This window comes from Camarhynchus parvulus, chromosome 8 (assembly GCF_901933205.1).
Source record: "Camarhynchus parvulus chromosome 8, STF_HiC, whole genome shotgun sequence".
Classification (NCBI taxonomy): Eukaryota; Metazoa; Chordata; class Aves; order Passeriformes; family Thraupidae; genus Camarhynchus; species Camarhynchus parvulus.
The window spans coordinates 25,491,556-25,517,472 of NC_044578.1; the positions used below are offsets into that span (position 1 = coordinate 25,491,556).

Sequence of the window (25,917 nt, forward strand, 5' to 3'; positions counted from 1 at the left end):
GCAGCACTGACAGCTCTGGCATCACAGCCACGATTTTCCCTTTTCAAGGACATTTTCAATCCACTGCCTGTCAGGTGCCACATTCCCATGCAGCCTTCTGGATTGCAACGGGGAAGTTTGCAGGAAATGAGGCTGCTGGAAAACCAGGCAGGGCAGCCCTGCCAGAGCCTTTATTTCCTGCACTTTCAGAAATCAAAGGTGCATCAGCCTCATACAGAGAATAAGGATAGGCTTTATCTCCAAAAGAACGGGTTATCTCTTTTAATTAATCTTGAAGAGATGACAGTGAAGTTCTCTTACAGAGAAATAATAGAGTTAGCAAAAATTTAATAAAAACGGAGGATTTTGTTTCAGTCTCCATTTAGCTACTTCTGCTAGCCCATATCTTACTTAAATTAACACTAATATTATTTTTTTTCTCAGCTTTTATTGCCTAAAGAGACAGCTGAGCAACAAACAGCAAATGAAATCTATATATTTGCTTTAAAAGCTAAAATTAGAAACAGAGAGAACAGCGCAGACACAAATTAAAATAATATTTCACGTTCATAAAAATCTCAAGGTGTCTGCAGAAAGCAAGAACAAAGATGCCTGCTTAAGAAAAACCCATTTCCCAACTTTATATCCTTTTCCAAACAAAATTGCATTACTACATGGAGGACAAAAAGCTTCAAAGAATTTTGGGGGCTCACACTGAACAGGTTAAATGTGTTCTTACATTTACCCCAACTGCCAAATCCCATGGAAGGACTTCCCAAGAGTTTTGGGTACAGGATTTGTATCTTCATGGGCCAGCTACAACAGGCAGTGCTGGGATTTTTCACTGTGTCCCCATTAGTTTCAAGAAGACAGAATGATTTGCCTATTTATAAGACTCACAGATATTATTAGTCATAATAATGCTGCAGGTGAATGGAATTTTTTTTATGTTGGGAAAGTATGAATAAAAAAACCAGACCATCCTAAATCAGGACTAAAAGTTAAAATGATCCTTTTCTTTTTGAGGTGTCAGGAAAAAGATCCTCTTAGTAAATATAAAAATTATCTTTGGACCATTTGGCAACATTATGCCTTTAATGTGATCAGTTTTTAAAATCATGTATGAACTATTTTTAAGAGAAAAATAAAACTAAAAAACCTCAAACTTGTGCCAAAGAAACATTGTGATGAGTTAAAATTAAGTCGTAAAAAGAACATGCAAGGCATTTAAAGTCTTGAAGCTTAAAAATTAAAATTATAAGGGCAGGTTAATTAAGAATTTAATTTTCCACAGAGAGAATCTAGAGAATTTTACATTTGATTGTACATTTGATTGTGCAATTCTAGAACTTGGCTGCAATATTCTTTTCAGCAACATCTCTGACAATTCACTAATTTAGGCTGTTTCCAGGTGTTAGATTTGCTGCCCAGAAACTCCTGAGTTATTTGTGCTGCCCGTGACACTCCAGCACACCCTGCCCTCCCTGGCAGTCACATCTGCAGCAGGACATTTCTCATGTCCATTTTATTTTGCCATCAAACTCCCCCTCCTGGGGTTGTCATCCCAAGCTCTCACAAGGAATCACATTAGTGTCCATAACAGGGGTGTCTGCCTGGCTCACAGAGATGTGTGCAGGGATTTATTTTTAGGTTATATCCTCATTACTTCCCACCCATTTATTCCCTCTGGTAAATGATTGTAACACATTTGCCCTTTCTGTCTCATTGGTATGGCCAGCTCTCAATTTAGAGTTTTGCTGAACTCTTGCTTTTATGCAACTTGGTTTTTAGAGTGTTTTCCTGCATCTTTGCAGACCTACTACAGACCAGGCAGCTACAACTGATCTGTAATTTAATCATTAAATCCCTATCAGTTGTTCAAGCTAAATGGAACTTAGCTTTGCTAAATTTGTGTTAGAGAAGAAAAGCAACTTAATACTGAAGCTTTAAACTTCATTTCATATGGCTGCTTCATTCATATGGAAAGTTCTGTCAGAGAACCCAGTGACTCTCAATACTGTTATTTCATGAACAAAACTAGAAGAGATATTTTAATGTACAGAAGGCTGCTCTTAGAATTAGGCTCTGAGGGTAATGTTACCCAGGCTGACTGCTGAGCCCAGCTGGAAAATCCTTCACATCATCCTGATTCATGGGAACAGAAAGACCTATCAAATACCAAGACCTGTTCATTAAAACATACATGAATGTGTCCTACTATGGGTAAAAAAAAAAATTTTAGAATATAGAATATAGGATCATATCCAAGGGGTTTTATTCATTCTTTTCTCGTCCTCACACAGATGAGCCAATGGCAAGGGCAAAGAATGATGTATCATAAGGGCAGGTGCATTTCTTCCATCAAAAAACCAGAAAAAGAGAGACCCAGAGTTCCTATGAGCACAAGAATCTAGGGAAGGAGGGAAGTTCAGAAGGGAAAAGAGGAAACCTATGAAAAAAAAAAGCAGCAGTTATTATCAGGACTGTGGAGCCCTGGGGAAGTGAAAGGAGTTTGTTCTGCTCAGAATTGAAAGCAACCCCACCACCTGCAGGTTTTGCTTTGTTTCTATGCAGATGACCATGTGAGGTGGCACATTCCTGGATATCCAGCTCCTTTCACAGTACTGTAGCTGAAAACCCTTTTGACAAGAGTTGTTTTCTCAATTAAAGGTCTTGCACCTGTAAATATCTGGATTAAAGTCATATATGCCTCTGTTTATTTTCTTTATGACCTTTTGCTATCAGAATGTTTATCTTGTATGTATGCACAGTTATTTCCAAGGCATTGCACAGTGGTATCAGGGTAGAACTCTCAGGTCACACACTACAGCCTTGTCAGTTTGGGATATCAAGGAAGGACAGATCCTCCCCAGTGTAAACCAATACCACAGTAAGAAAAGCAGACCAACACATTTTATTTTTTATGCCTGAAGGAACATTGGCTATTTATTTTATTATGGGCTCAGTATTCTTGTGAATGCTGTGTTTCAAACAGGGAATTGGAGTAAGAGCAAACTCTGCTTAAGTAGACTAAAACATGACAGGAAAAATATTTTAATGGTCCTCTTCAAACCATTTTCTCTATTATCATCAAGATTTTATCATCACCTAATTTTACACATCACCTAATTTTACACATTGAGGATTTCATGAAAAGCTGAAGAGAAAGCATGGAATGATTTTTCATTTACCAGGCTCTAGATACACTTGGAGAAGATAAAATTAGGTTTCCTTGTAAATTTACATATTATTTGTGAGACACCCATATCCTCCATTTGGTGGAATTATTGTAAGTGTTGGAAAACTCTGAACTATTATAACCATGACAAAAAAGGGCCTTTTATTATTTCTTTTTATATTACTTTCAATCAAATTCAAAGGAAGAATGCCCAAAGCCCATGAAATGCAGCAGCTATTCCCTGGGAATTAAAGGGTTAAATTGGGCTGTTGGGGAGAGAGGATGAACACAGTTTAATAAATTGGGAAGATGGTAGTTGAGGCTGGCTTGTGGAAACCCTGATCTCAGTGATACCAACATGAATGAGCAGCAACTTCCTTGACTCACTGCCGTTTATTCCTTGCATAAGGTCAGAACCTCACCATGAAAACATGAAAAATTAGAACCATTTTTTAAATTTTGCTCACTGGATTCTGCTACAAAGCCTGCAGAGCAGCTTCCAACCTTTCAGGCATTAAAGATCTGAAAATAATGATCACTCCACAGCGTAGAAAGTCTCCTGGATGAATAATAAAACCTTTCTTAAACCCAGCTCTGCTTCAGCATGTAGAGGCGTTATGTGCATTATCTTGTAAGGGATTAAATTATAGTTTTGCTGTCAGACATGCAAATTCTGCTGGAGCTCTGTGAGAAGGTTTACAAGGTAAAAATAACAGTGAAGTGCAGAAGACAGCAATGATATAACTCTCAGTGCCAGTTAGCTGTGAAGGATTCCCACACAAGGGGTAATTTTTCACACTAAATGAATAGATCAAAGGGGATGATTGCAGATTGAATCATAAACCATAATAACAAAACATGCAAAAATGTATTATAGCCGAAAAATTCTCATGGAAAAAATAATATGAATAATGAAAACTTTCCACAGCCTTTTATTATCCTCTAAGCTGATTTGTTCTAATGCAGAGTCTCTATTGGTCTGAGATATTCTTCCTAATCTGACCTCTGTGCTCATACAAGCTGTTGAAACATGCTATCTCCTATTTCTGAGAGCTCAGAGGCAGGGAAATGTTCTGTGAATTTTACAGTCCTTGCTTGACATTCTCTGACCTGCTGGCAAGCAGTAGCTGCCAATTAGAGGGTGGAGGACAGGCAGAGTGCTGAGGTTTCCCAACCCATACACAAGCCAGCCAGAATAAAGATCAAATTGAAATCTGTACAAACCTCCAAATTCCTGCTGGAATGCTCTGTCTAACTGCACTGTTCAATATGTTCACTGTGGAGCTCTCAATACCAAAACCCTTCTCCATCTTCTGGGTTTATTTACTTTAGTTTCAGTTTTTTAAGGAGCGGGGGAAAAAGAGAGAGAGTATGGAACATTTAAGGAACTGTAGTGTGAATTGTTTATAGGTTTTTGACAACTGTGATGGCAAGTGTTGTGTGAGTGCTGTTAAGGTTTCTCCTTTACATATGTATATTTATAGCCTGCTCAGGGTTTGGCAGTCTTCATCTCCTTGGGTTTTTTTTACTCCTCTCTCTTGACTAAACTCATAACTGATAGAAGAGCCCTTCAATTTGTTTTGTTCTATCACGTAATCTATTCTATCCTATTCTGTTATTTGGGTATCTTTTCTTAAGTGGAGAACAATTACCCAAAATCTTTCCAAAATGCTTATCCAAGCATCTCTATTATGAGCCATTTTATTGTTCTGAAAGCATCTCATGCTGCATTGCCAACGAGCTGGAGATGCTGTAACTTCTTGCACTCGTGACTCCTCTGCACACTCTGCTGCAAAGGTGACAGAGTACAGCTGCTGCTGGAGGCTGCTCAGGGTCTTAGGATGGATTGGAGGTGTGTGTTCTATCCCCATCTGTCAGAGGTGGGGCAGTTCTCCTCTGTTCATTGGGCAGTTTTCTTTATCTCTTCCACAGCCAATCCTCCCTCCAGGAGATCTCTTCTGTTCATGGGCCATTAATTATTAATTATCTTCTGTCCATGGCCACTGAGGGTCCCTGCAGGGCTGATCCAATTCCATCATCCCATGGGGAGGTGCTGTGCCCAGGGGAGGAGCCAAGCATTCCTACCTGGATACAATCTGAGCTTTGGGACAGCACAGCAGCCTTTGCCCACTGCATTGCCAGAGGAGCAGCTTTCTGCTGCCCTGCAATCCCAGAGGAGCAGCTTTCTGCTGCCCTGCATTCCCAGAGGGAGCCCAGGCCCATCTGCAGCAGCCCTGGAGCTGCAGAGGAAAACTCCCCCCTTGTGCAGGATCCCTGCTCCAGCAGCAGCACAGCTGGCACTGCAGGAGGGCTGAGCCCCCATGGGATGGGAAATGGGGCTGTGCCACCCCCTGACACACAGGGGGGCAGCTCCTGCTCTGACTCTGGCAGTGTTTCTTTGTATTCTTGCATTTTAATATTATTTTTATTTTTTCCCTAATAAAGAACTGTTATTCCTACTCCCATATCTTTGCCTGAGAGCCCTTTAATTTCAAAATTATAACAATTTGGAGGCAGGAGGTTTACATTTTCCACTTCAGGGGAGGCTCCTGTCTTCCTTAGCAGGCATTTTTCAAACCAAGACACTAAGACACATCTCTAATGAGTGTCTGGTGAAATTTATATTTCATTTCTTAAATGAAATCAATGAAAACCTGCTGTCAAAGGACTTCTTCAAAACAATGTTTCCAAATGTGATTTTATACTTTAGAGCTGTTGCTGGGCAAAATTTTTTCCCAGTGTTTGGTCCTTTACAAGGTTTGACAGCTGTATAGTCTTAAATCCTACCCACAAACTGAATGGATAAAGTGAGGGCAAGAAGGGTTCGAGAACTGGATTTCAAAAGCTTCCCAAAAATTGGCTGTTTATACAAAACTGTGCAACCTGTTGAGATTGAGAACTTGCCAGAAATCTGACAAAAGCTAAAGGCTTTATAGTATTTCAGCATTTCTACTTTCGATTACAGCAATTACTTGGATTCACAGAAAAACAGATGCAAATGGGAGGTATAAAGGAAAAAAAATTGAACCAAGCAAGCTTTTTCAGACAAAAAAAAAAAGAAACAGAAAAAATAAAAGTCTGTATTTCAGTCTGAGTTTTGGGGGAGAAATTAATTTCATTACACTTAAGTTTCCTCTCTAACAGCCCACCATGAGTCATTCACAGGTTAATTATAGATAATCAGAGATAGTTACCACCACAACAGAGCCCTGTTCTTTGTAATCTAAACTTCTCAGATAAAACCAAATGCTTAAATCTCTCATAGCAAAAAAAAAAGTGGTTTGGGGAAAGTAAAAAGCAAATTGCACAATAAAATTTAATTGGAATTACAGGGCACGTTCTCAAGGATGTTTATTCTTTCTCACTCAGATGGAATAAATGGGCTGTAAATAGCTGTAAATAGCTGGTGGAAAATTCAATTTATGCATCTGTTCTTCTGTTGCCTCCTGTTCCTTTGTTGCACTGTGGCTGTCCCAGAACTATTTGGACTCTACAATAACACCTCTGCTGTACTCACCTGGCCCAGCTCCCACAGAAGGAGGTGTATTCTGGGATGGAAGACAATATCCTCCAAGAGACACCTATGGAACAGCCTCACTTCATTAATGGCAATGCTCTAACATAACTGTGTTTATAATTTTGCGGAATGCAGTGAGACTATTCAGTAATATTTAATTTACCGTGCAGGCAAGGTGGTTTTTGTGCTTTAATATTTTTGTGTTTTTATGTTTAGGTTCTGCACAACTGTTTGGACTCATCGCAGAAGTTTGTTAGGGACAGTGCTGGAATTACAGTCTGTAGCAAACTGGAATTTGGGTCATCAGGAAGCAGGGTGAAATCTAGATGTGCAGAAATCCAGATGTTGGTGGCACAGCCCTCTGCCACCCACCCACAACCACAAAATCTCAAATGTGATGGTAGGAATGCGGCCACACCACCCAGGCCAGGGTCGTTCTGCCAGCAGGCAGTGACAGGACATGGGGGAAAATGCTGCCTTTATCATCGGTAAAACAACCCCTTTATCTGTATTCTGCTGCCTTTATCATCTGCATTCGGCTGCCTTTATTTGCATTCTGCTCCCACAGCTGGGCAGGGTTTTATTAGACAAGGGCCCCATCACCCTAATAGGTTGTTAATAAGGAGAACCAACAGCCATCCGTGCAGCTGAAGAGAGGTTTTGGTAGGAAAATGCCTCCAAAATTAGCGTGCCAAGGAAGCGATGTTGGACGTGTCATATTTCAAACACAACAGGCTGTATGTTCATGTAAATGTTATGCAAATGAGACGCAGCCCTCAGGCACCTGGTGAGCTTCCAGAGAGGCCCTGGAGGCTCCAAACTGTTGATTTAGCACATGAGCCTTAGCACTTGCACTGAAATGCATGTGCTAAAATCATATTGAAAGAATGTATGTGTCAGGGACTTTGGAATATATTAAATATTGATACAAGCTATGGGTTCTTCCCATGGACATTTTGACTTCCAGTCAGAAAATGTTGCCATGGGATGATGTTACCTCTTGTAATGTGGAATAAACAGTGGATTGTCTGCATGATTAATGCAAAGCCTCCATCAGCAGCAGCCTCAATCCTACTTTTAAGGATAATTATTTCACAAGTAGCAGGAGAAACAAAAGAAAAATACAAGAAAGGACACAGAATTAATGTAGTCATTTGTTAAGAAGATACATCACATGTAGATAAAAATGATCACTTTTTTAGGAGAAAATATGCAAAATTTTTTCATAGAAATAGAAAGAAAAAGAAGTGTGAGAATGATGTGGTCTAACCTCAAAAGGGATGCTTATACCAATCTGGGGGAGAAAAGAAGGATCACATATTGGCTTTGTTTGTGGGGGGTTGTGTGGTTTTGGAGGAAAGAAATTGTATTTGTAATTTCTCTTCTCAAATAATATTTTAGAGGTGTCCCAGCCATCAAGAGAGCAGTCTCTGACCATTACAATCAGAAAACATGTAGGTATGCAAGCAGCTGTGCTATTTTTTCCTAACTCCTGCTGCAGTTTCAGATTGCCCATCATCACAGGAAATGTGACAAACAATAAGTCAAATAGCAAAGCAAATTATTTCTGTTCCTTTAGAAGCCCCAAATTCCAGGAATTTGAGTGGCAGATTTCATTTGTGCACCAGAGTGCTCTGATTTAACTGCAAATGTCAGGGCTTCTGATTTATGTTTCAAGTCTTTTCTGTTCCAGATAATATTTTTGTTTGGTTGGTTTATTCAGATATGCATTCCCAACAGGGTAGTTATGTTCTTCCTAGTAAGACCATGAGTTATATGAAACATTTTTGATACTCTGAGCTCTCTCTTCCTAAAATATAAACAACTCTTGTTAGTATGGTAGAGTCTAGAATACTGCATATGAAAAAGCCACCCAAAATGAACAAAAAATTACAGTATCAAACACTAACTAGGTCCTGAACGTGATTTTTTGTGGTTGTTGTTGCTAACTAGCCAGTAATCAAAAATGATTCCTGGGAAAACTTCTAATATTACTTCAGAACTTTAGGGATTTCTCAACCTGTTGCAATACCTTTATCTTGGATTTCTTTGATGCTGGTGAAAGGGAATCATGCCAAGCTGTGAGACCTTTCCTTGGGCTCCTTTGGCAAATGCATCCAAAAGAGGGAGGTTTTGAGCAGAGCTGTGGTGAGCACACCAGACAGAGGAAGTGCTGGTGTTGGAAATAATACAACTTTTAAAATTTTTAACTAATTCTGGTCCACAGGGTTGTTTGTCTTTGCCCAGGGGAATGGAATTAAAGTTTATTTTCAAAAGACTCTGTTTCCTGGGCGAGTCCTGATGATTTTACATCTACAGCCTGGGAGCAACACATGAGGATCTAATTAGTATTGAAGGCGATGGGATCAATACCCACAGGAACCCAAATATTGAGAATTGTGTAATCTGGGACCAATGAACATCAAATCAATGAATTTCCCTGGGTTTTGTGTGTATAAGTGTGTGAAAAGTCTAGCAAAGAGCCATGTGTGATGGAATGATTTACTCTGCAACACGTGGATGCAATTATTTCTGTTCCACATCCCGTCCAGAATAAAGTAATGCCTTGATTCTCTAACACTAAAACTGATGCTGGAGAGTTTTTGTTTTTCCCACAGTTTTGGTGACACTGGGATTTTAAAAGCTGCTCAGGAATCTGTGGTGTAACAAGCACTGGGGTCGCTCCTCCCTGCAGCAGCACAGGAGGAGAGGCTCTGATGGTCACCCTGGTCCCCAGGTCCTTCAGGGTGTCACTTCTCCCAAACCAACCCTCAAGCTGGGACAGAGATCTGTATGTAGTACAGAGAACTCGATGTCAGGATATATCTGATTGAAGATTAATGAATAATCTTGAAATGTGCTACTTACACCCTGGATCTAAAACTTTACTTGATGGTTTTCCAATTTAAAAACAGCAGTCTTTCAAAAACCTGTGCATATAGAACAAAAAAAAAATCCTTCCTTGGCTGTTTTTGTGCTCCTGCATTTCAATAGAAACAGGTTTTTTGTTCAATTAAGTGTTCTGACAGTAGAAATTTGTCATGCAAATGTTCCCAGCCTCTCAATGAAAGTGGTGAGAGAAGCCAGGGTTTCATTTATCAGCACTGGTGCATCTGATGTGAGAACCATTTCCTGGAGGCTCCTGCTGCCAATTAACCAAATCAGATTTGCTGGTGGACTAACGCTTGGTTTGCATCCACCTCAGCAGGAGGCTGGAGAGAAATCTTTCATTTGTAGTGGTTGTAGAAATCCTGGGACATGCAGAAGGTTACTCTGTAAATTGTAGGTGGGCAGGGTTGAATTTTGCATTGTGACACAAATTTTCTTAAAAATATTTCAGTGGCCAGAAAGGGCAGATATCTTTCAGGCAGCGTCTTATCTCTATATTTCTATGTTCTGTCACTTGAGCTACCACTGGTTGCAGTCACCAATTATCTTCACATAGAAGGAATTTTTTTTCATGTGGAGGGGGCCTGGTTTTAAGGGTTGCCGTGGATCTACATAAAAAACAGTCAGGTTATAAAGGTAAGTCACATCTGAGGGATGGGTGATACCATGGTCTGCAACAAGGATCATAAAATCCAACCATTAAGGTTGAAAAGACCTCCAAGAACATCAACCTTCAAACCACTCTGTCAATTAATCCACATTTCATCCACTCACTTCTTGAACACCTCCAAGGATGGGGACTCCACCACTGCCCTGGAGAGCCCCTCACCATGCTTTAAGGGAAGGAAGTGTTCCTAAAATCCATCCTGAACCTACCCTGGAACAACCTGAGGCCATTTCCCCTTGTCCATCAGCAGCTGCCTGGGAGAAGACTCCAATCCCACCTTGCCACAAGCTCCCAATCCAGTCCTTCCTCCAAGACCAGGTGATGAGATGGGCAGCCTCAACCAAACCTGGGTTTGTTCTGCTGCACTCTCAGCTCAACTCTGGCACCAGCAGATGACCAGCCCTGAGCTGGGCTGAGCTGAGCTGAGCTGCCATGGCACCATTCCAGGATGGATGGGACTTTGGGAATATCCTCCAGAGACCAGGAGCCAAACTGAACATGCGCCCTGGAGCCACAAATTCTGGTTGTGTCCTTCTCCCAGTAAAGGCACTTCCAAGGAAGTAAATTTATATTTGCTTGAGTAACAGCTAAGGCAGTTGGGAATTGCATCTGGTTTCAGGTGTCTTTAATGAAGATCTTGGTTACCAGTGGAAGGATCTAATGAGCAGAAAGGATCCTAAATCACATCTTACATCAAGAGCTTCATAATTACCGCACATTCAACTGCAAGTTACAATTTAGTTTGCCCTTCAAAGCTAGAAATAAACTGGGAGAGGATATTTCAAATGAGTAACAAGACTAGAGATCTCCTCAGGAGGATGGTTGTTGCTTTATGTCCTACCTGGGACACTGATCTTGGGCAAACATCCTCCAGTGCTAGGAGTGACCTGCAGCAGTCAGCACAGAGGGTGCTTTGACTGACAAACTGTGCTAAAACTCCTTCCTAACAGAAAATGATACATCTCCATAAAACTCTAGGGCCAAGAGCTCCAAGCTGTTCCAAAGGGCATTTTAAAGGAAAAGGAATTCAAGCACAGGAGTACAAGAACTATATCTAAAATAAATAAATAAATAAATAAAATAATAAAAAGAAAGATGTATGAGAAATATAAATCTGCCTGTAAATGGAGTTACTGATCACACATGTTCATGAGGTTGTCCCAAACACTTCTATAAATACTTCTGTACCAATTATTCATCACTAATATCTTTAGCACATCTTTAGACCCTCTTTCATGCTAGCACCTCCCTTATAAATCGAACACTTTGATTTGGGCAAAAAAGAGAATAAAACTGGTTATTTTGCTAACAATTACCATTCAAACCACACTTCCTGAGGAGCTGGTGAAGCTGGGATCTCCCCTGGAGGTGTGCCCTGGAGCTGTCCTGTGGTGGTGTTTGTGAGGGTCCCCAGGATGAGGTGAGAGATGGGAATTTGACTCCATATTCTCAGAAGGCTGATTTATTATTATATTATATTATATTAAAAGAAATTATATACTAAAACTATACTGAAGAAAGAGGAAGGCTACATCAGAAGGTTAAACAAGAATGATAATGAAAGCTCGTGACTGACTCCTCAGAGTCCAACACAGCTGGCTGTGATTGGTCATTAATTAAAAACAATTCACATGGAACCAATCAAAGATGCACCTGTTGATAAACAGCCTCCAGACAACATTCCCAAGCAATCAGATAATACTGTTTTCATTCTTTTCTGAGGCCTCTCAGCTTCCCAGGAGAAAACCCTGTGCAGAGAGGATTTATTTTTCAGAAACCATCAGGGCGCCACTGTCCCTACCTTGATGGCGGTGGAGGCGATCTGGATGTGGTGCAGCCGGCGCAGGGTGCTGTCCCTGTCGATGAAGTAGGAGGCTGCCAGCTGGTGCAGGGTCTCCAGGGTCACCACAGAGCTGTTGGCACTGGCGTCACTCCCTTCTGACCTCTTGCTCAGCTTCCGTTTGTCCACAAAAATTGTGAGCGACTCCTCTCCTGGGCAGGGAGAGAGAAGCCCCAGCAGGCATCAGCAACGTGCAACAGTACAGGGAGATTTTGTAAACATTCAACTTGAAGAACATACTAAATATGTTTATTTCCAAGGTCACTTAGTGCAGTCATTCTGTAGTGTTCTGTCTTGGCATAAAAGAAAATGAAACCAGTGTAATACTTGAGATGCTTGCTTGTTTCCTTCTCTCATAGCCGATTTTAGAAGAAAGGCACCTTGTTACACCTTGTTATGAGCAACCATGTGCTTTCTAATCAATTCAGCAGTGCCTGAAATCTGATAGAACAGTTGCTTTGAACCAAGTTTTTGTAACTGAAAAATGTGGAGGTTTCAGAAAGTTGGTGTTCTTCCAAAAGAAAATAGAAGCTCCGGCATCTTGTGTTGTGGATTTCTCACTTCCTATCTCTTTGTAGAGACGTGGATAAATACTGTTGAATTCAGAAATTTTAATTTCTGTAAGATTATTGAAACCCAAAAATCTGACTTGCTTAACTGAGTTCTTAGGAACATTTTCAGAACACACCTACTGATACTGTCAAATTTTCCATGTTTATCATCTAGTTCATGGATATATTTTTGTATGTTTCAGGTTAAGCAAGAATTGATTCATTTAGAAAAGTGTTTAGGCAAAACTCTTTACCTCACAAAACAAACTGGAAAAGTAATTTCTGGACCCAGTACTTTCTTCTGTGCAATTTATGTCCAAAATAAATTGGACAGAAGTAAATTTCCTCACTCTCTGAGCATGTGTTTGGTAACCTGCATCCTTCAGCATTTAGCTCAACAATTGATTAATAACGTCATTATACCTGGATTTTAGGTGCTGAACAACTCCACTGAGTGCCTTTTCCTAGTTCCTGGAAAGGAAGTTACCCTGCTGAGGTCTGACTTGCCACTTGTGCTACTTTCACTGCTCACCCATCTGCTGCAGTGGCACCGTGCCCGTGCAGAGGATGCCAACTTCAGATGGGATTATGTGCCAAAAAGTAATAGCTGTAGGATAAAAATCTCGGATGAAAACATGACATCATCTTCAAAGGGAGCTAATCTTGGTGGTGAGCAATGCTAAGTGAGGAACGTGTGCCCCTGTGCAGGAGATCACCTCTGCTGGCCAATTCTGACTCACAAAATTTGCCTTTGGTTAACACAAGCACAGTCCCTGCTCCCCAATGCACACTATGTGTTTCCCAGTCTCTCAGAAATTCAGAGGACAGACAAGCCCTTCAGACCTTACACAGGCAAAACTTGCATTATACAGGAGCTTTTTATCTAATTAGACTTGCAGGGCTTGTCCAGAATATTCCTTTTGTCCTGGGAGGGACAGGTGGCTGTTCCAGCTGGAGCTTACCTCAGTTTCCACCACTACATTTATGCTTCTCCTCCTACAGTTTCCTAATGGGTCATTATTTTGTGCATGAAGTCATCAATGCAGGGATTAATTGCCTGAAGCTCCAAAGAACCAGAAATTAGCACAGCCTCCTTAAGTACCAGGATTTCCCCACCCAATTATTTAATCTTTCTGCTGTAATATGTGGACAAAGGTTCACAACTGCCGTGAGGAGGGAACTGGGAAAGCACAGCAAACTCTAATGACCTGTCCCCTGAGAGAAATCTGCCATCAGAACCTGCTCTGGGTTCCAGCTTTGCTGGCATGCAATATGCAATAAAACCCATGCAATAAAACCTGGCTTGTCACAACCTGCCATGTGACTCCAGCCACAACAAAAGTTGTTTCTGGGATCAAAAGCAATGGAGTGGGCTGAGGTTTGAGCCAGGGGTCATGGGCTTTGTGCAGCTGTTTGTGGAGCTGCAAAGACAGGGTTTAGAACTGATTTTAGGAAGGAATTGCTCCCTAAAAGGATGGGGAGGCCCTGGCACAGGGTGCCCAGAGAAGCTGTGGCTGCCCCTGGATCCCTGGAAGTGTCCAAGGCCAGGATGGATGGGGCTTGGAGCAACCCAGTCCAAGGATGCCTTCCAGCCCAGACCATGCCATGGTTCTGTGGTATGAGAGAAGACAACAGCAGAACTCAGAGGGTGAATATTGTGCCAGCAACCAGTTCAGGCTGCACAGATTGGGTGCAAAATTTTCTTAGGAGCTTTCTCATTGTGTTTTCCCCTTTTCCAGAAGTCTGAGGTAGTTTGTTTAGATTAAATTGGCTTTTGCGAGGTCAACCACTTTTCCACTGAAAATATAATGAATTGTAAGGGCAAAGAAAACAAGGACTTAAAGCTGCAGAAAATCTCTGGAAAACATTAAAAAAAAAAAGTTGAGGTTCTTTGTATTTCATTATGACAGAATCATAGATTCATAGACTGGTTTGGATAGAAAGGAACTATTAAATATCATCCAGTTCTATCCATGCCATGGGCAGACCTTCCACTAGCCCAGGTTGCTCCATGCCCTGTCCAACCTGGCCTTGGACACTCTTTTTCATTTTATAAGACCTCTTAATTCCTGACATGTCCCAGTAAGGTCTCCCTGGAGCCTTCTCTTCTCCAGGCTGAACAGCACCAGCTCTCCCAGCCTGTCACTGTAGGAAACCTTCTCTAGCCCACAGATCACCCACCACATCTTGTTCTCATGTAAGCACTTTTGACTGATCTGTATTCGTCTTCAATAGAGATTGTGAGGCTCCTTATACTTCAACAGAATTCTGCTAAGTTTTATTATTAAAACAGCTTGTTGAGTTTTGTTCCCATTAAAAAAAATCTCAGGCATTTTCCCGTACCCTGCTCTCTAGGAGCAGAGAGCAAAACTGCAACAAAAACTCCCATTTCAAAAACAAACATACAAGCCTTGAAAAATAACAGGGTTGTGTGTTGTGATGTTTTACTTTGATTAGAACATCTCAGGAAAGGAATGTTTGGACCATGTCAGAGTTATCACATCATCCTATTCACGTCGTCCTGCTTGCCCCTACACTTTCTATGGCAGTGGCTGCTGGGTGTGCTCTGGCAGGATCCCCTGGCACCCCAGCCCTGCAGGCTCTATCCCTGATGTCTCAAGTTTTAGTTTTTATATTTTTCAGATTCTGTGCTGCTTTAGTGTGTAGTTCTGAGCTTCACATGAGGGGATGGTGAGCTCTCTGCACAGAGCAGGGAGACAAAACAATTCCTGCTCCAGCTGGGGACCAAGGACAAATGATCCAAATCTCAGGCCCAAGAGCACAAACAACGAGGGCTGGAGAGAGAAAAACAAGAAGGGTGGGACTGCATGGGCTAAAGCTAGAATTGGACAATAAACTCCAATATGCAAATGGAGCAGAACTTATAAAAGTGTCAGACCCCATGACCAGTTGTGTATTTTGGGGCCATTTTGGTTCATCTTGGGTGCAGCCCTGGCTGGGCTCTTGTGCTGCCCAAGATGGATCTGTGGAGGCCTTTTAATAAATCCCTGCTTTATTCTTTAACTCTGTCCAGCCTCTGTTCTAGGTCAGCCTTCTCAAGGCATCATCCCCACACCCTGACAGATATATTTGGGTTTTCATTCTCTGTAACCAGACTGAAATTACTTTGAATGCTTTCATGGCATCTCACACAAGAGATGTCTATATCACACATCCTGGCTCATCACTGGCGTTCCCAGCCACTGTGCTACCAGCAGGTGCCATCAGGGGCAGATCAAGAATATTTGCTGCCCAAAAGACTTTTCATGGAGTTTTTCATCTGTCAGAGCTGATTGAGCTCTCATTAGAAAAAGTGGATTCCCCCCTACATTGGTGCTTAGACACCCCTGTCCCTGCAGAGCTGTGAAAGGGCTCCCTTCAGAGCCCAGAACTCCAGGGCTTGGGAAGTAACACTGCTAACTTAGATTTAGGGATGACAATTTGAGTTGTTAGTTCATTTGGGAGAATGGGAGAAAATTAAACCCATGCCAAAAGAGATTCTTGTGTCACATTGAAAACATGGAGCAATCTTGTTTTTCACTGGTTCCTGTCTGCCACCATAAAACAGGCCAAGACATCCAAGCATCAGCTAAAAACAAGTGTGATTTAGAAAACAAGGTTATGAATTTTAAGAGTTGAAAAGGAGTAATGACAGTGAACATTCATAAAACATGATTATTCAGCATCAAACCCTCCCAGCTGTGCTTTTCACAAGCTCTGAAAGCAGCGTTTGCTCTCCTTCCCAAAATTCAAGAGACGCTAAACTTCACTTTCTCAGGTTTAAAGGAAGTAGCATGAAAACACTCAGTTATGCTCACAAAACAATTCCACATATCCCAGCTGGATGGTTCAAGAAGTTCTCAGTCACTACAGGGATGTTTTATTGCCATGTGGGGGTGTCCCTGACAGATTGTCACTGCAGGGGCAGGGGACTGATGCTCACGTTCTTCACTGATCTTGCCACAGTGGCCAGTCCTGTCCCCACCAGCCCTGGAATATGCAAACTTATAACTTACCTTCAATTTTTAATTCTTGCTAAGTTTATAGGAACATATTGTCCATTATATATATATATATATGTGTGTGTATATATATATATATATATATATATATATATATATATATATATATATATATTCTACTAGGTCCCAACGACACATGCTGTTAAAATAAAATAAAATAAAATAAAGTAAAGTAAAATAAAATAAAATAAAATAAGTATATAGAAATTTACCCAGATATACAACTTGTCTGTGGCCATTTAGATGTAACACTCCTGAATAACAGTTGGTAAGTGGCATTCAGAAATTAGAAATTCATTTTGCTTTTGTCTTAAAAACATATTCAGGAATTATTTAAATATTTATATTCTGGAATTATTTAAATTATTAATTATTTAAATTTAAAATGTAAATCTCCATCAACATGGTGGAATTGGAATAATGCTGTAACGACTGTAACTAAATATAACCACCTATTGAAGGAGTCAGTATATTTTTTTAATACACAACAATACATATTCATATGATTTAAATGCTTAGTGCCATTTTCTCCCTTAGTTGTTGAGAGACTGTTTGCCTGTACCCACATCTTTAGAATAATAAAGGGATTATAGGCCTTGATGTTTCATATTTTCATCTGCAGGCTGGGAAGTGGTAGGAAAAGGCAGTGAGCCAAGCAGTTCCCATCACTTCATGTCAGAAAGAGAAGAAACAGGAATAAAAAGACAGCACTCTAAGGTACCTACAGATGAGCATAACCCACAGATGCCTACTCAGAGCCCTCTCTTCATGCACAGAAATGTATCTTACACAAGACTAAAGGTCTTTGGCCTATGAACTCCTCAAAGGCTTCTGATTAAATAAAACACCTCAATAAATAAAATAATAACTAAATAATAAATAAAACAATAATAATATTTAAACTATATATTATTATAATATAAAATATATAAAATAGTAATATAATAATATAATATAATAATATATAATATATATTATATTATATACAAAATAAATATAAAAATAATAATAAATAAAACACCTGATTAAATAAAAGACCTAAATAACTACACCTAAATAAATACACCAGCTACTACCAGCTAGTGGAAAATCTATTCCTGTCTGGATCTCCAAAGGTACCACTAGGGTTTTATCAGGTCATTTTCCCAAACTAAAGCAGATGCTGATGGAAATGCACAGGCTCAGAAACGATATAAATTAATGTCAGGCCAGATGTGGTATCATTTCCATGGTTCAAGTGAATAACAGTGCACGTTAATTCTATACAGACCATCTGTTTAAGGATTTAAATTTTTTCTTCATTAAGTAAACGGGAGAGGAAAGAAAGTTAATGTGTTTTGTGCTTTTTTTTTTCCCTCCCCTTAGCTTCCATAATCTTAAATTCTGGGGAATTTACATACCCAGACGGGGGGGTGTGACTGGTGTATGCAAATCAGATGCAAAATTTTCAAGTTTCTTTCTCACATCAGTCATTTGAGGCTGTGCCCTTCTTCCCTTATTTGCCAATAGTTTGTACTTTACCTTGAGAGAGTGCTATGGAAAGCAAAGGTCGCATCAGCAGTTAGTGCAAGTGCTAATAAATCCTTCGGAACCCATTGAGATTCACTGTTTTACACCACCTGACAATTTCCCCCGTCTCTGCAGGCAGAATAATTCGCAGCTCCGGGGGAATATTAATGAGGGGCAGAGAAAAGTAAAGAAAACTAAAGGTGTAACCATCACTCTCGCAGGGCTGTAATCAGAGCAGAGAGGTTGGGGTCGAGCTTATCTGCCCACTCCCGTTAAGACTGTCTGTTTTAAAGACAAAATTACCTCTTTTCCTTCCGATTCACCAAGCCTTAACAACATCAAGGGCTATTTCCTGACCCGGAGAGCTGAATGGATTGATGGTCTGGTAATGAACACCTTGAGCAAAGATGACTGACAATAGCAGTAAAAATAAATTGACCTGGAACGTTTCAGGTGACCACTTAGGCAGTTGCCTAACGAGGTTCTGGTTTCACAAGAAGCTTTGGGATTGTCCTAAAAATTGGTTTATTCAGAGCAGTTTCCAGGTGCAAGGAGCTCTTTCTTCCTTGCAAAACCTGCTGTCTTCATCTTGCAAAGCACCCAAATCAGCCTCACTTCACCCAAATGATTGGAATAAGAGCCAATCATTGTGGTGCGCTAATTATCCTCATCACCAACTCTATTGCTTTGCTAAATGGCCTTTTCTGCAGGAACGGCATTAAAGGGAATGTCTTTAAAGAGGGAGGGATTCAGTTTTGTCCTCCTATATCCATCCCACAGCTTCCCAACATCCTACAGCTCAGAAGCTCACATCTGGTTTTTTGCAACCCTTTAAAGTGTAGCTCCAGCAAACTGCACTATCATTGCGTGATGCTGTGGACAGGCAGAAGAGGAAAGTATAAAAGCAAAACAAAAAAGCATAAAAGAAAAGTATAAATGCTAAAAGGAGGGAAAGTCATACTGAGTGCTCAGTCCACTGGGTCACACAAGGTCCTTCTATCATGCAGCTCGTTATGGACTTTGGGCTTATGGCACAAGGAGATAAAATTTCCATAAGAAATAAAAGCAGTGAGAAATGTCACTTTCCACATTATCTGGTGGCAGCAAGAAATATAGAACTTTTTTCCCTTGGTTCTCATTTCTGGATGCCCTTGAGGAGTGTATTTCTGTGTTTGTGAATAAAGACTAGGGAATGTTTCACAAACAACCATGTGCAAGAGTTCCCTTTATGCTCAAAAAGGGATCTTTATGGAAACCAAATGGTCACAGAGGCACACAAATCTTATCACAGCCTCGTTCATTTGCCAAGTTTTCCTTTCTGTCCGTGAATACAGATGATTGGGGATTCATTAAATAAAAGTACTGTGCACACTCCGTTTGGTCTTCTGCTTTTAACAAGCTACATAAGTGACAAGCTTTCACAATAAAACAACTTGTAATTAAAGGGAAAGTACTAATACATTATTAAAATAATAAAAAAAAAATCTAATTATGTGTTAATCAAATGTGGCCCAGCATCTGTGGGAATCCCCATTCAATCCAGGCTGAAAATGAGAACTAACACATCCAGGAAAGTATGGGTTTATTAGCTACCTCATGAAAGCTTTCTTAGAAATTACTAATTCCCTGTAATTATTGTAATTGAACCAATTTTTCAAAGTATTCAGCACCCATCCAGTGATAATGGAAGGCAGCAGGTGTGCCTCAAATCATGCCTAAAAATTGAGACTAGGGACCTAAATCAAACCCCAAGTTAATATGAAAACTCCCTTTGACTTCATTAAACAGTGACAGAGCCCAGAAGCCAACACTGGCTCCCTCTGAGTGGAAATCTGGGCCAGGCTGGGGCAGCTACTGCATTTTAGAGCCTTTCTGAGGTGAGAAAATGGTGCCCTACCTCAGCTCCCCTGCAGCAAATCCTGAGACTTTGGGGAGAATACTGAAGGTCTAAGTTAAAATTTTCGTGTGTCCTCAAAGGAAATACCATTAAGTTTTAGTTTTCCTTAGGTCTAGACTTCCTGAAGGTTGTCAGCTCAGTGGCTCTGTGGTGATCAGTGTGATGCTGCTGCTTTGAATGTAAAGATCAGCTGTGGTCATGTCAGACTGTTTTCCTAGAGCTGCTAGATCCAGCTTCACCTTGACAATGAATTTCATCACATGGCTGAGGAGCTACTGCTATGTGCATTAGTTAATAATTAGCAGATAGGTAGCAATACTGAAAAATAATTTTTGTCATTGGATAATCCTTGAAGTGGGATGCATGCTGCAGCCAAACCTTTAGTTCTTATGCTTTTTATTTTAAGGAACATTTTCTTTCTCTTCTGCATTTAGTTTTCCTATTCAAATGTGCCATGTGTTCTATACTCAAGAAATCAGTAATTTATAAAATGTGCATATTTGCACGGAAAAATATTCAAAGTAATTAAAAGAAATTCAGGGATTTTTGTTACCAATTACTGCTCAACACACAAAAATTGTTCTCCAAATTCTAGTGCTAATGCTGTAGAGGTACTAGTTCCCAAAATAATGATAGAAATTAGCTCTTAATTTTTTAAAATAACTAAAGCAAGACGAATTCTTCTTGTTTCTAGGATGGTCTCCTTCAAAAGGAAGCCTCTGTGAGCCATTTGGGTTGTTACAGATCTCAGCTATCAGCCAAGAGAGACTAGGAGGGCCCTCATTTCCTTTACAAATGGCTAGGATTCAGTTATGAAATGTATTAAAAAGAACCATTCCTCAGGTGAATAAAGGATTTCGACAAGCCTGTCCTGCTGGGAGGACACTCAATCACCAGAATTATCTTTAATATTATCACCCACGATGGGATAGAGCTGCATTTCTAAAATGTCAGTTCATTGTGTAATGCCTGGATGGGTAATCACAGGTAGTAATTATCTTTCATTCGGAACAATTTATGCTCTCCTTTGAACATTAGGCCTCTTCACTGGATTTCTTCAATCCATCTGGTGACTGGATCCCAATTATCCATGGGGCTACCCTTTCCAGATTAGTCTGGGGGGACTGAAAGATGCAGATTCCATTAAGTTAATGGGAATGACATGGCAAAGCCTCATCATCCCATTTTGAAAATGCAGTCCCACTGGTTAAGCGAAGACTAATTCTAAAAAGGGCAGAGTGACAATATAGGGATTTTCCAACGGACAAAGTAGTTTAAAAGTCTCATAAATTAAAAGATTTGTTGGAAATACTTTCTACTGGTTTTCTGGCTCCATTTCTGCAGGACTGCAATGGATCCAGCTATTTCTGTAAGCTGTTATTATGTTAATTGTTACAAGGACCACTTACAGAAGAAAAAAAGTCACTCTCCTTAATTACCTCAGTGTAGAGAAAGACCCCCAAAAGACATGGGGCTAAATGGAGCTCAAGTAAGGTATGTCCATCTTAGCAACTGGATTTCTTCTCTTTTTCTGCACAAAATTCTACACCCAGCACCAATAAAGAGAAGTCCCAAGAGCGGGCAAAATCTGCTTCCACAGCGAGCATTGCCCATCCTGGAGGCTTGGAGGAGGAACAGATGTGACCAGCACTTTTAGTCTACTCCCACCAAGCTCGCCCCCAACATTCCCAAGAAATTAACCCTACCTCCCAGGGTAGCTGAGAGCAGGAAATGTGTCCCATATTTCTTGATCAGGTTTTCTGTGATCTGCTGAAGGGTCGGGCGCCGTCCCAGCAGCCTTATGTTACGGAAGAACTCGGGGGCCAGTGGCAGTGGGGAGCCAAGGAAATTTCTTCTTTCCACAGCAAGATTGTTTACTTTCCAGCGGCCAAACTCTCTGCAAAAACAAAGCAGTTCTCATTCAGAAATGTGTCATTCAGACAAATGTCCTTCATTTGCAAACGACTCTGCTCTGCCGGGTAGCTGGGGGCTACTCGCTGGGAATTACAACGGGCCTTGACAGAGATACTCTGTCATGTGTTATAGACAGGACAAGCAACGAGGGTTATTTATTAGAAGTGGGGAAAGTACTCCATAATAAAATAATTGTTGGGAAAGAAATAAATAAAAACGAAGCCACTTAGGTCGCTGCTGCTCCCGTTGGTTTTGTGTGGCCTCTGATGTGAATATAGCTCTAAAACAACCAAATTTGGTAGAAACTGAAATTACAGCAATGATTTCCCCAATTGTGGACCTGATGCAACAAGTATTTTTGTTAGAACAAGGTAAATTTTTAAATCATAACAAGAAAGAGCCCATCTTCTTTGCCTTTTGATGTTAAGTCACTTAGGTACATAAATTGGATAACCTAAAGAAACACTGTCACACCACATTTGACCTTTCTGTCATAATTCCAGTTTTCTATACTTCTGGCCTCAATTTCGAGAAAATATACAGAAAGAAAGACTGATTCCTAAAAAGTGATGATGTTTCAATTGCAAGAGGGATACAAGTGAATTCAAAGACTTGCCTCCTTCCCCCCTCCAAAGTAAATCAATGACAGCAGGGAAAACAAACAAGCTCATTGCACAGCAATAAACACATCTTTTATTAATTTACTTGCCAATTAAGATACCAGATAGAGCTATTAGTAAGAAGGACTCATTGTCCTCAAATCTAGACAGGACAGGCAGCCTTGGCAGTAACTTGGCTTCTCCCAGATACAGGAATAGCAGTTTTGGTTGCAGGCTCTGGGAATTAAGTGCAAGGCACCTGAGGACTCAGCCACCACTTTGTTGAGTCTTTTGCACAGTCACATCAATTAGGATTCCTCTTAAGACAGGATTGTGGAAAAGCAGAGGGCTTAGTGACCTTGCAAGATCCTGCTGAAGATCCCAGGTAAATAGAGAGAAACACCCAGGTACAAAATTAACACAGAAGCAGGAATCAAAGATGCAGCAAAAAAAAATATATATATTTGAGGGAAGCCAGAAACCAAGGGCTGCCCACAGCTGAATGTCCTGAGCTGTAATACATACTCAACACTGGGATTTTTAAATATTTTTAAATCCACAGTTAGCAGCAGAACCCAGATAAATGCATTTTTGTGTAGCCCTTCTGCTTTCCAGCACCTTCTTCTTTCTCTCCTGGATCCAAACTGCCTTTCCTCTCAACACATTCTGGCAGATGCCATTTTTTAATCAAAAACAAATGTGAAGAATGATGGTAGGGAGAGATTTCTGTGACATAACTGAAATTTAATGTGATTTACCAGTCAAGGGCATGAGATTAAACAAGACCCCATAGTTCTTAAAGACTCTACACATCACCAGTGGGCTAAATTGGTATTTGAGAATTGCTTTCTGATAGGGGATTTTCCATCTTAGTTTTCAGGTACTTTCCTTTCCTTTTAAGAAACTAGAAAACCTGTAACTTCTATTTGCAGCTTTTATGGAACTACTGTATGTGAGTAGAGAGAAATGAAAAAAATTGCACACAAATATTTTTTGCCTGTAAAGTGAAAAAATCCTCATTGTGTATATTGATCACCTTCATGCAGACACTAAAAACAGTGAATTACCCTGCACTGTAAATGTAATTTTCAACTGAAAAACAAACCAAACCACCAAAAAATAAATCAATTTCCAAAAAATCTTCCATGTTTTTCTGTTGTTTAAATTCTCTGCTTTCTGGTCATATTTTTCATTCGAATATGTGAGAAAATATTGGTTAACTGTAGCTCCAAAACAGACTTGCTTTGACATCAAGAAAATACTACAAGTTTTATGTTGTAAAATATTTATTTTATGCCTTGAGGAAGCCTTTTGTTCTAAGCTCTCTATATGAGCTGAGGTTCAAACATAATATAAACAGAAAAGATACAATTCTTATAAAAGACAGTTTGCTGCCACCCTTGATCTGATTTTCATTGTGAGTATTTAAGGACAGAGAAGATCACCCTAATCCCCTCAACCTGTCCCTTTTTTTAGTGAACCTCACCAAATGCCTCTTGCTGTCATACCTTTGGGACTGGGAAGAAATTGTCCCACAAAAAAACATCTCATCTTGACTTAAATTCTGAGGATTTCTCAGAAATCCTCTGCAATCTGTTGAAGCATTCAGCTACAGAGGGTGCATTCTATTTTCAGTTTGAACATTGCCAGTTCCAGTGTCCAATTTTTAGAGCTCTTAATGCATGCTGGGCAACTGAAAAATTTTCTAAATATTAGATACATTCTGTGCAAGTAATTACAGCTCTTGTCTGAATCCTCTCTTAACCTTGGGCTGAGCCCACTGCCATCCTTTGTGTCTCTCTGTCAACAGTGGGCTCAGAAATTATGTCTCACAGCCCTTCTCCACAAGCAGCAAATCCTTTCTTGGAAGAGTTAAACTGGAATCAATAGCCACATCCATGACAAATTCAGAAGAATTTCCAAGTTGGGGTTGCCCTGACCTACTACAAATCATTTATTTCCTGAATCCAGGGACTGTATTAGTCTGACACTGAGAGAAACTTGCTTGGCTTAAACAAATTTGAGTTCCTTCCACAGTTTTTTGCTACAGAATGTTGTTTTTTTTTGGTTTTTTGGGTTTTTTTCCTGTAGGTTTAGAGAGGAAGTAGGCAAATGCTCTTATAAAAGTTTTGTCTTTAGGTTTTTTTTTCTTTTGGTTTAGAACATATCAATGGGGACATTTATTAGCGCAGCAAGTAATCATCCTTTGAAATTCACTGCTGAGCAATCTGGGGGAGTAGAATATGGAAGATGGAGCCCTTTTAAAAAGATGACAGTTTTATAATTGTGCCCCAGACAGAGCTGAAGCTTTTAGAGATTTTAGAAAACATCTTTTCTGTTTTGCTGGGGTATTTCTTAAATAAAGTATTTTGGAATATGGAGAGATGAAGTCCTAAACTCTCTGGGAGAGACAAGAATAAGTTTCATCTCTGAAGATAAAATAGGGATGCAGGACACTAAAAGTGTCTGCCTGTCTGCAGGAGCAGAGATACCTGGATTTGGGCAAGAGAGAAGTGATGAGCAGCTTCCAGAGCTGAGGAAATATTTCAGACTTCAGAAGGAGCTGGGTTTATGAGAGGAAAGTGTAGGAGCAGGGTAAAAGCTGGGATGAAGTTCAGGGTGAGGGGTTATGGTGCATTATTTCTAGCACTTTGAGTGAGGAGGTTTTCACAAATGCTTTCTGGGTCACTAGCAGCTGCTAAAATTAGAGCTGATTTCTCTTTTTAGCAATGTCACTTTGAGTAAAATAATATCCTTATCTTCCTTTTCATATGACACATAAATATGTCTATCTATATACCTGTCCATATATAATTTCTGGTTTGAATCTTAATTTCACTTTGCAACCCTCTCTTGTCACCCCTTTCTTCACCTGTTTGTCTTGCAGTCTCTCTGACACAAACTCTCCAGCCCCACACATTTTGTTTTGTGCCCAGTGTGCATTATTCCCCTTTGGAAATCAAGCTCCTGCCCATTGCCAAAAGCAGACCAGCAGGTCTGATGGAGTTCATAACCTTACTCTGAGCAGAGAAAATGCTGCTTTCCAGAGCCACTGAGTTCCATCCATCAGGAGAAACCTCCCATGGAATAACAGGGCACATTCACCCTTGGATGGTGAGAACATGACTGCTTTTGAAGGGGCTGGAATGACAGTGACAGCCTGAATCCAATGTTTTCCCATGCCGCTGCAAGTTCTGTTGTTGGCAGAACAGTTGATTGACAGAATATATGGTGTTTCTCTCCTCCTACCTTCTTTAAAAGCCTGAGGATTTCAGAGTTAATATTCTTGCTCTGAGCAGAGAAAATTCTGCTTTCCAGAGCCACTGAGTTCCATCCATCAGGAGAAACTTCCCAT

General features: G+C 40.3%; 1 protein-coding gene across 1 annotated transcript in view; it reads right to left on the reverse strand.

Moving 5' to 3' along the window:
* Positions 1 to 25,917, reverse strand: part of LOC115906374 (BMP/retinoic acid-inducible neural-specific protein 3-like) — a 200,976-nt gene that overhangs the window by 69,483 nt on the left and 105,576 nt on the right. Inside the window, 2 exon segments of the mRNA XM_030953521.1 lie at positions 12,032 to 12,222; positions 21,756 to 21,946. Coding sequence (XP_030809381.1) covers positions 12,032 to 12,222; positions 21,756 to 21,946 — 382 coding nt within the window.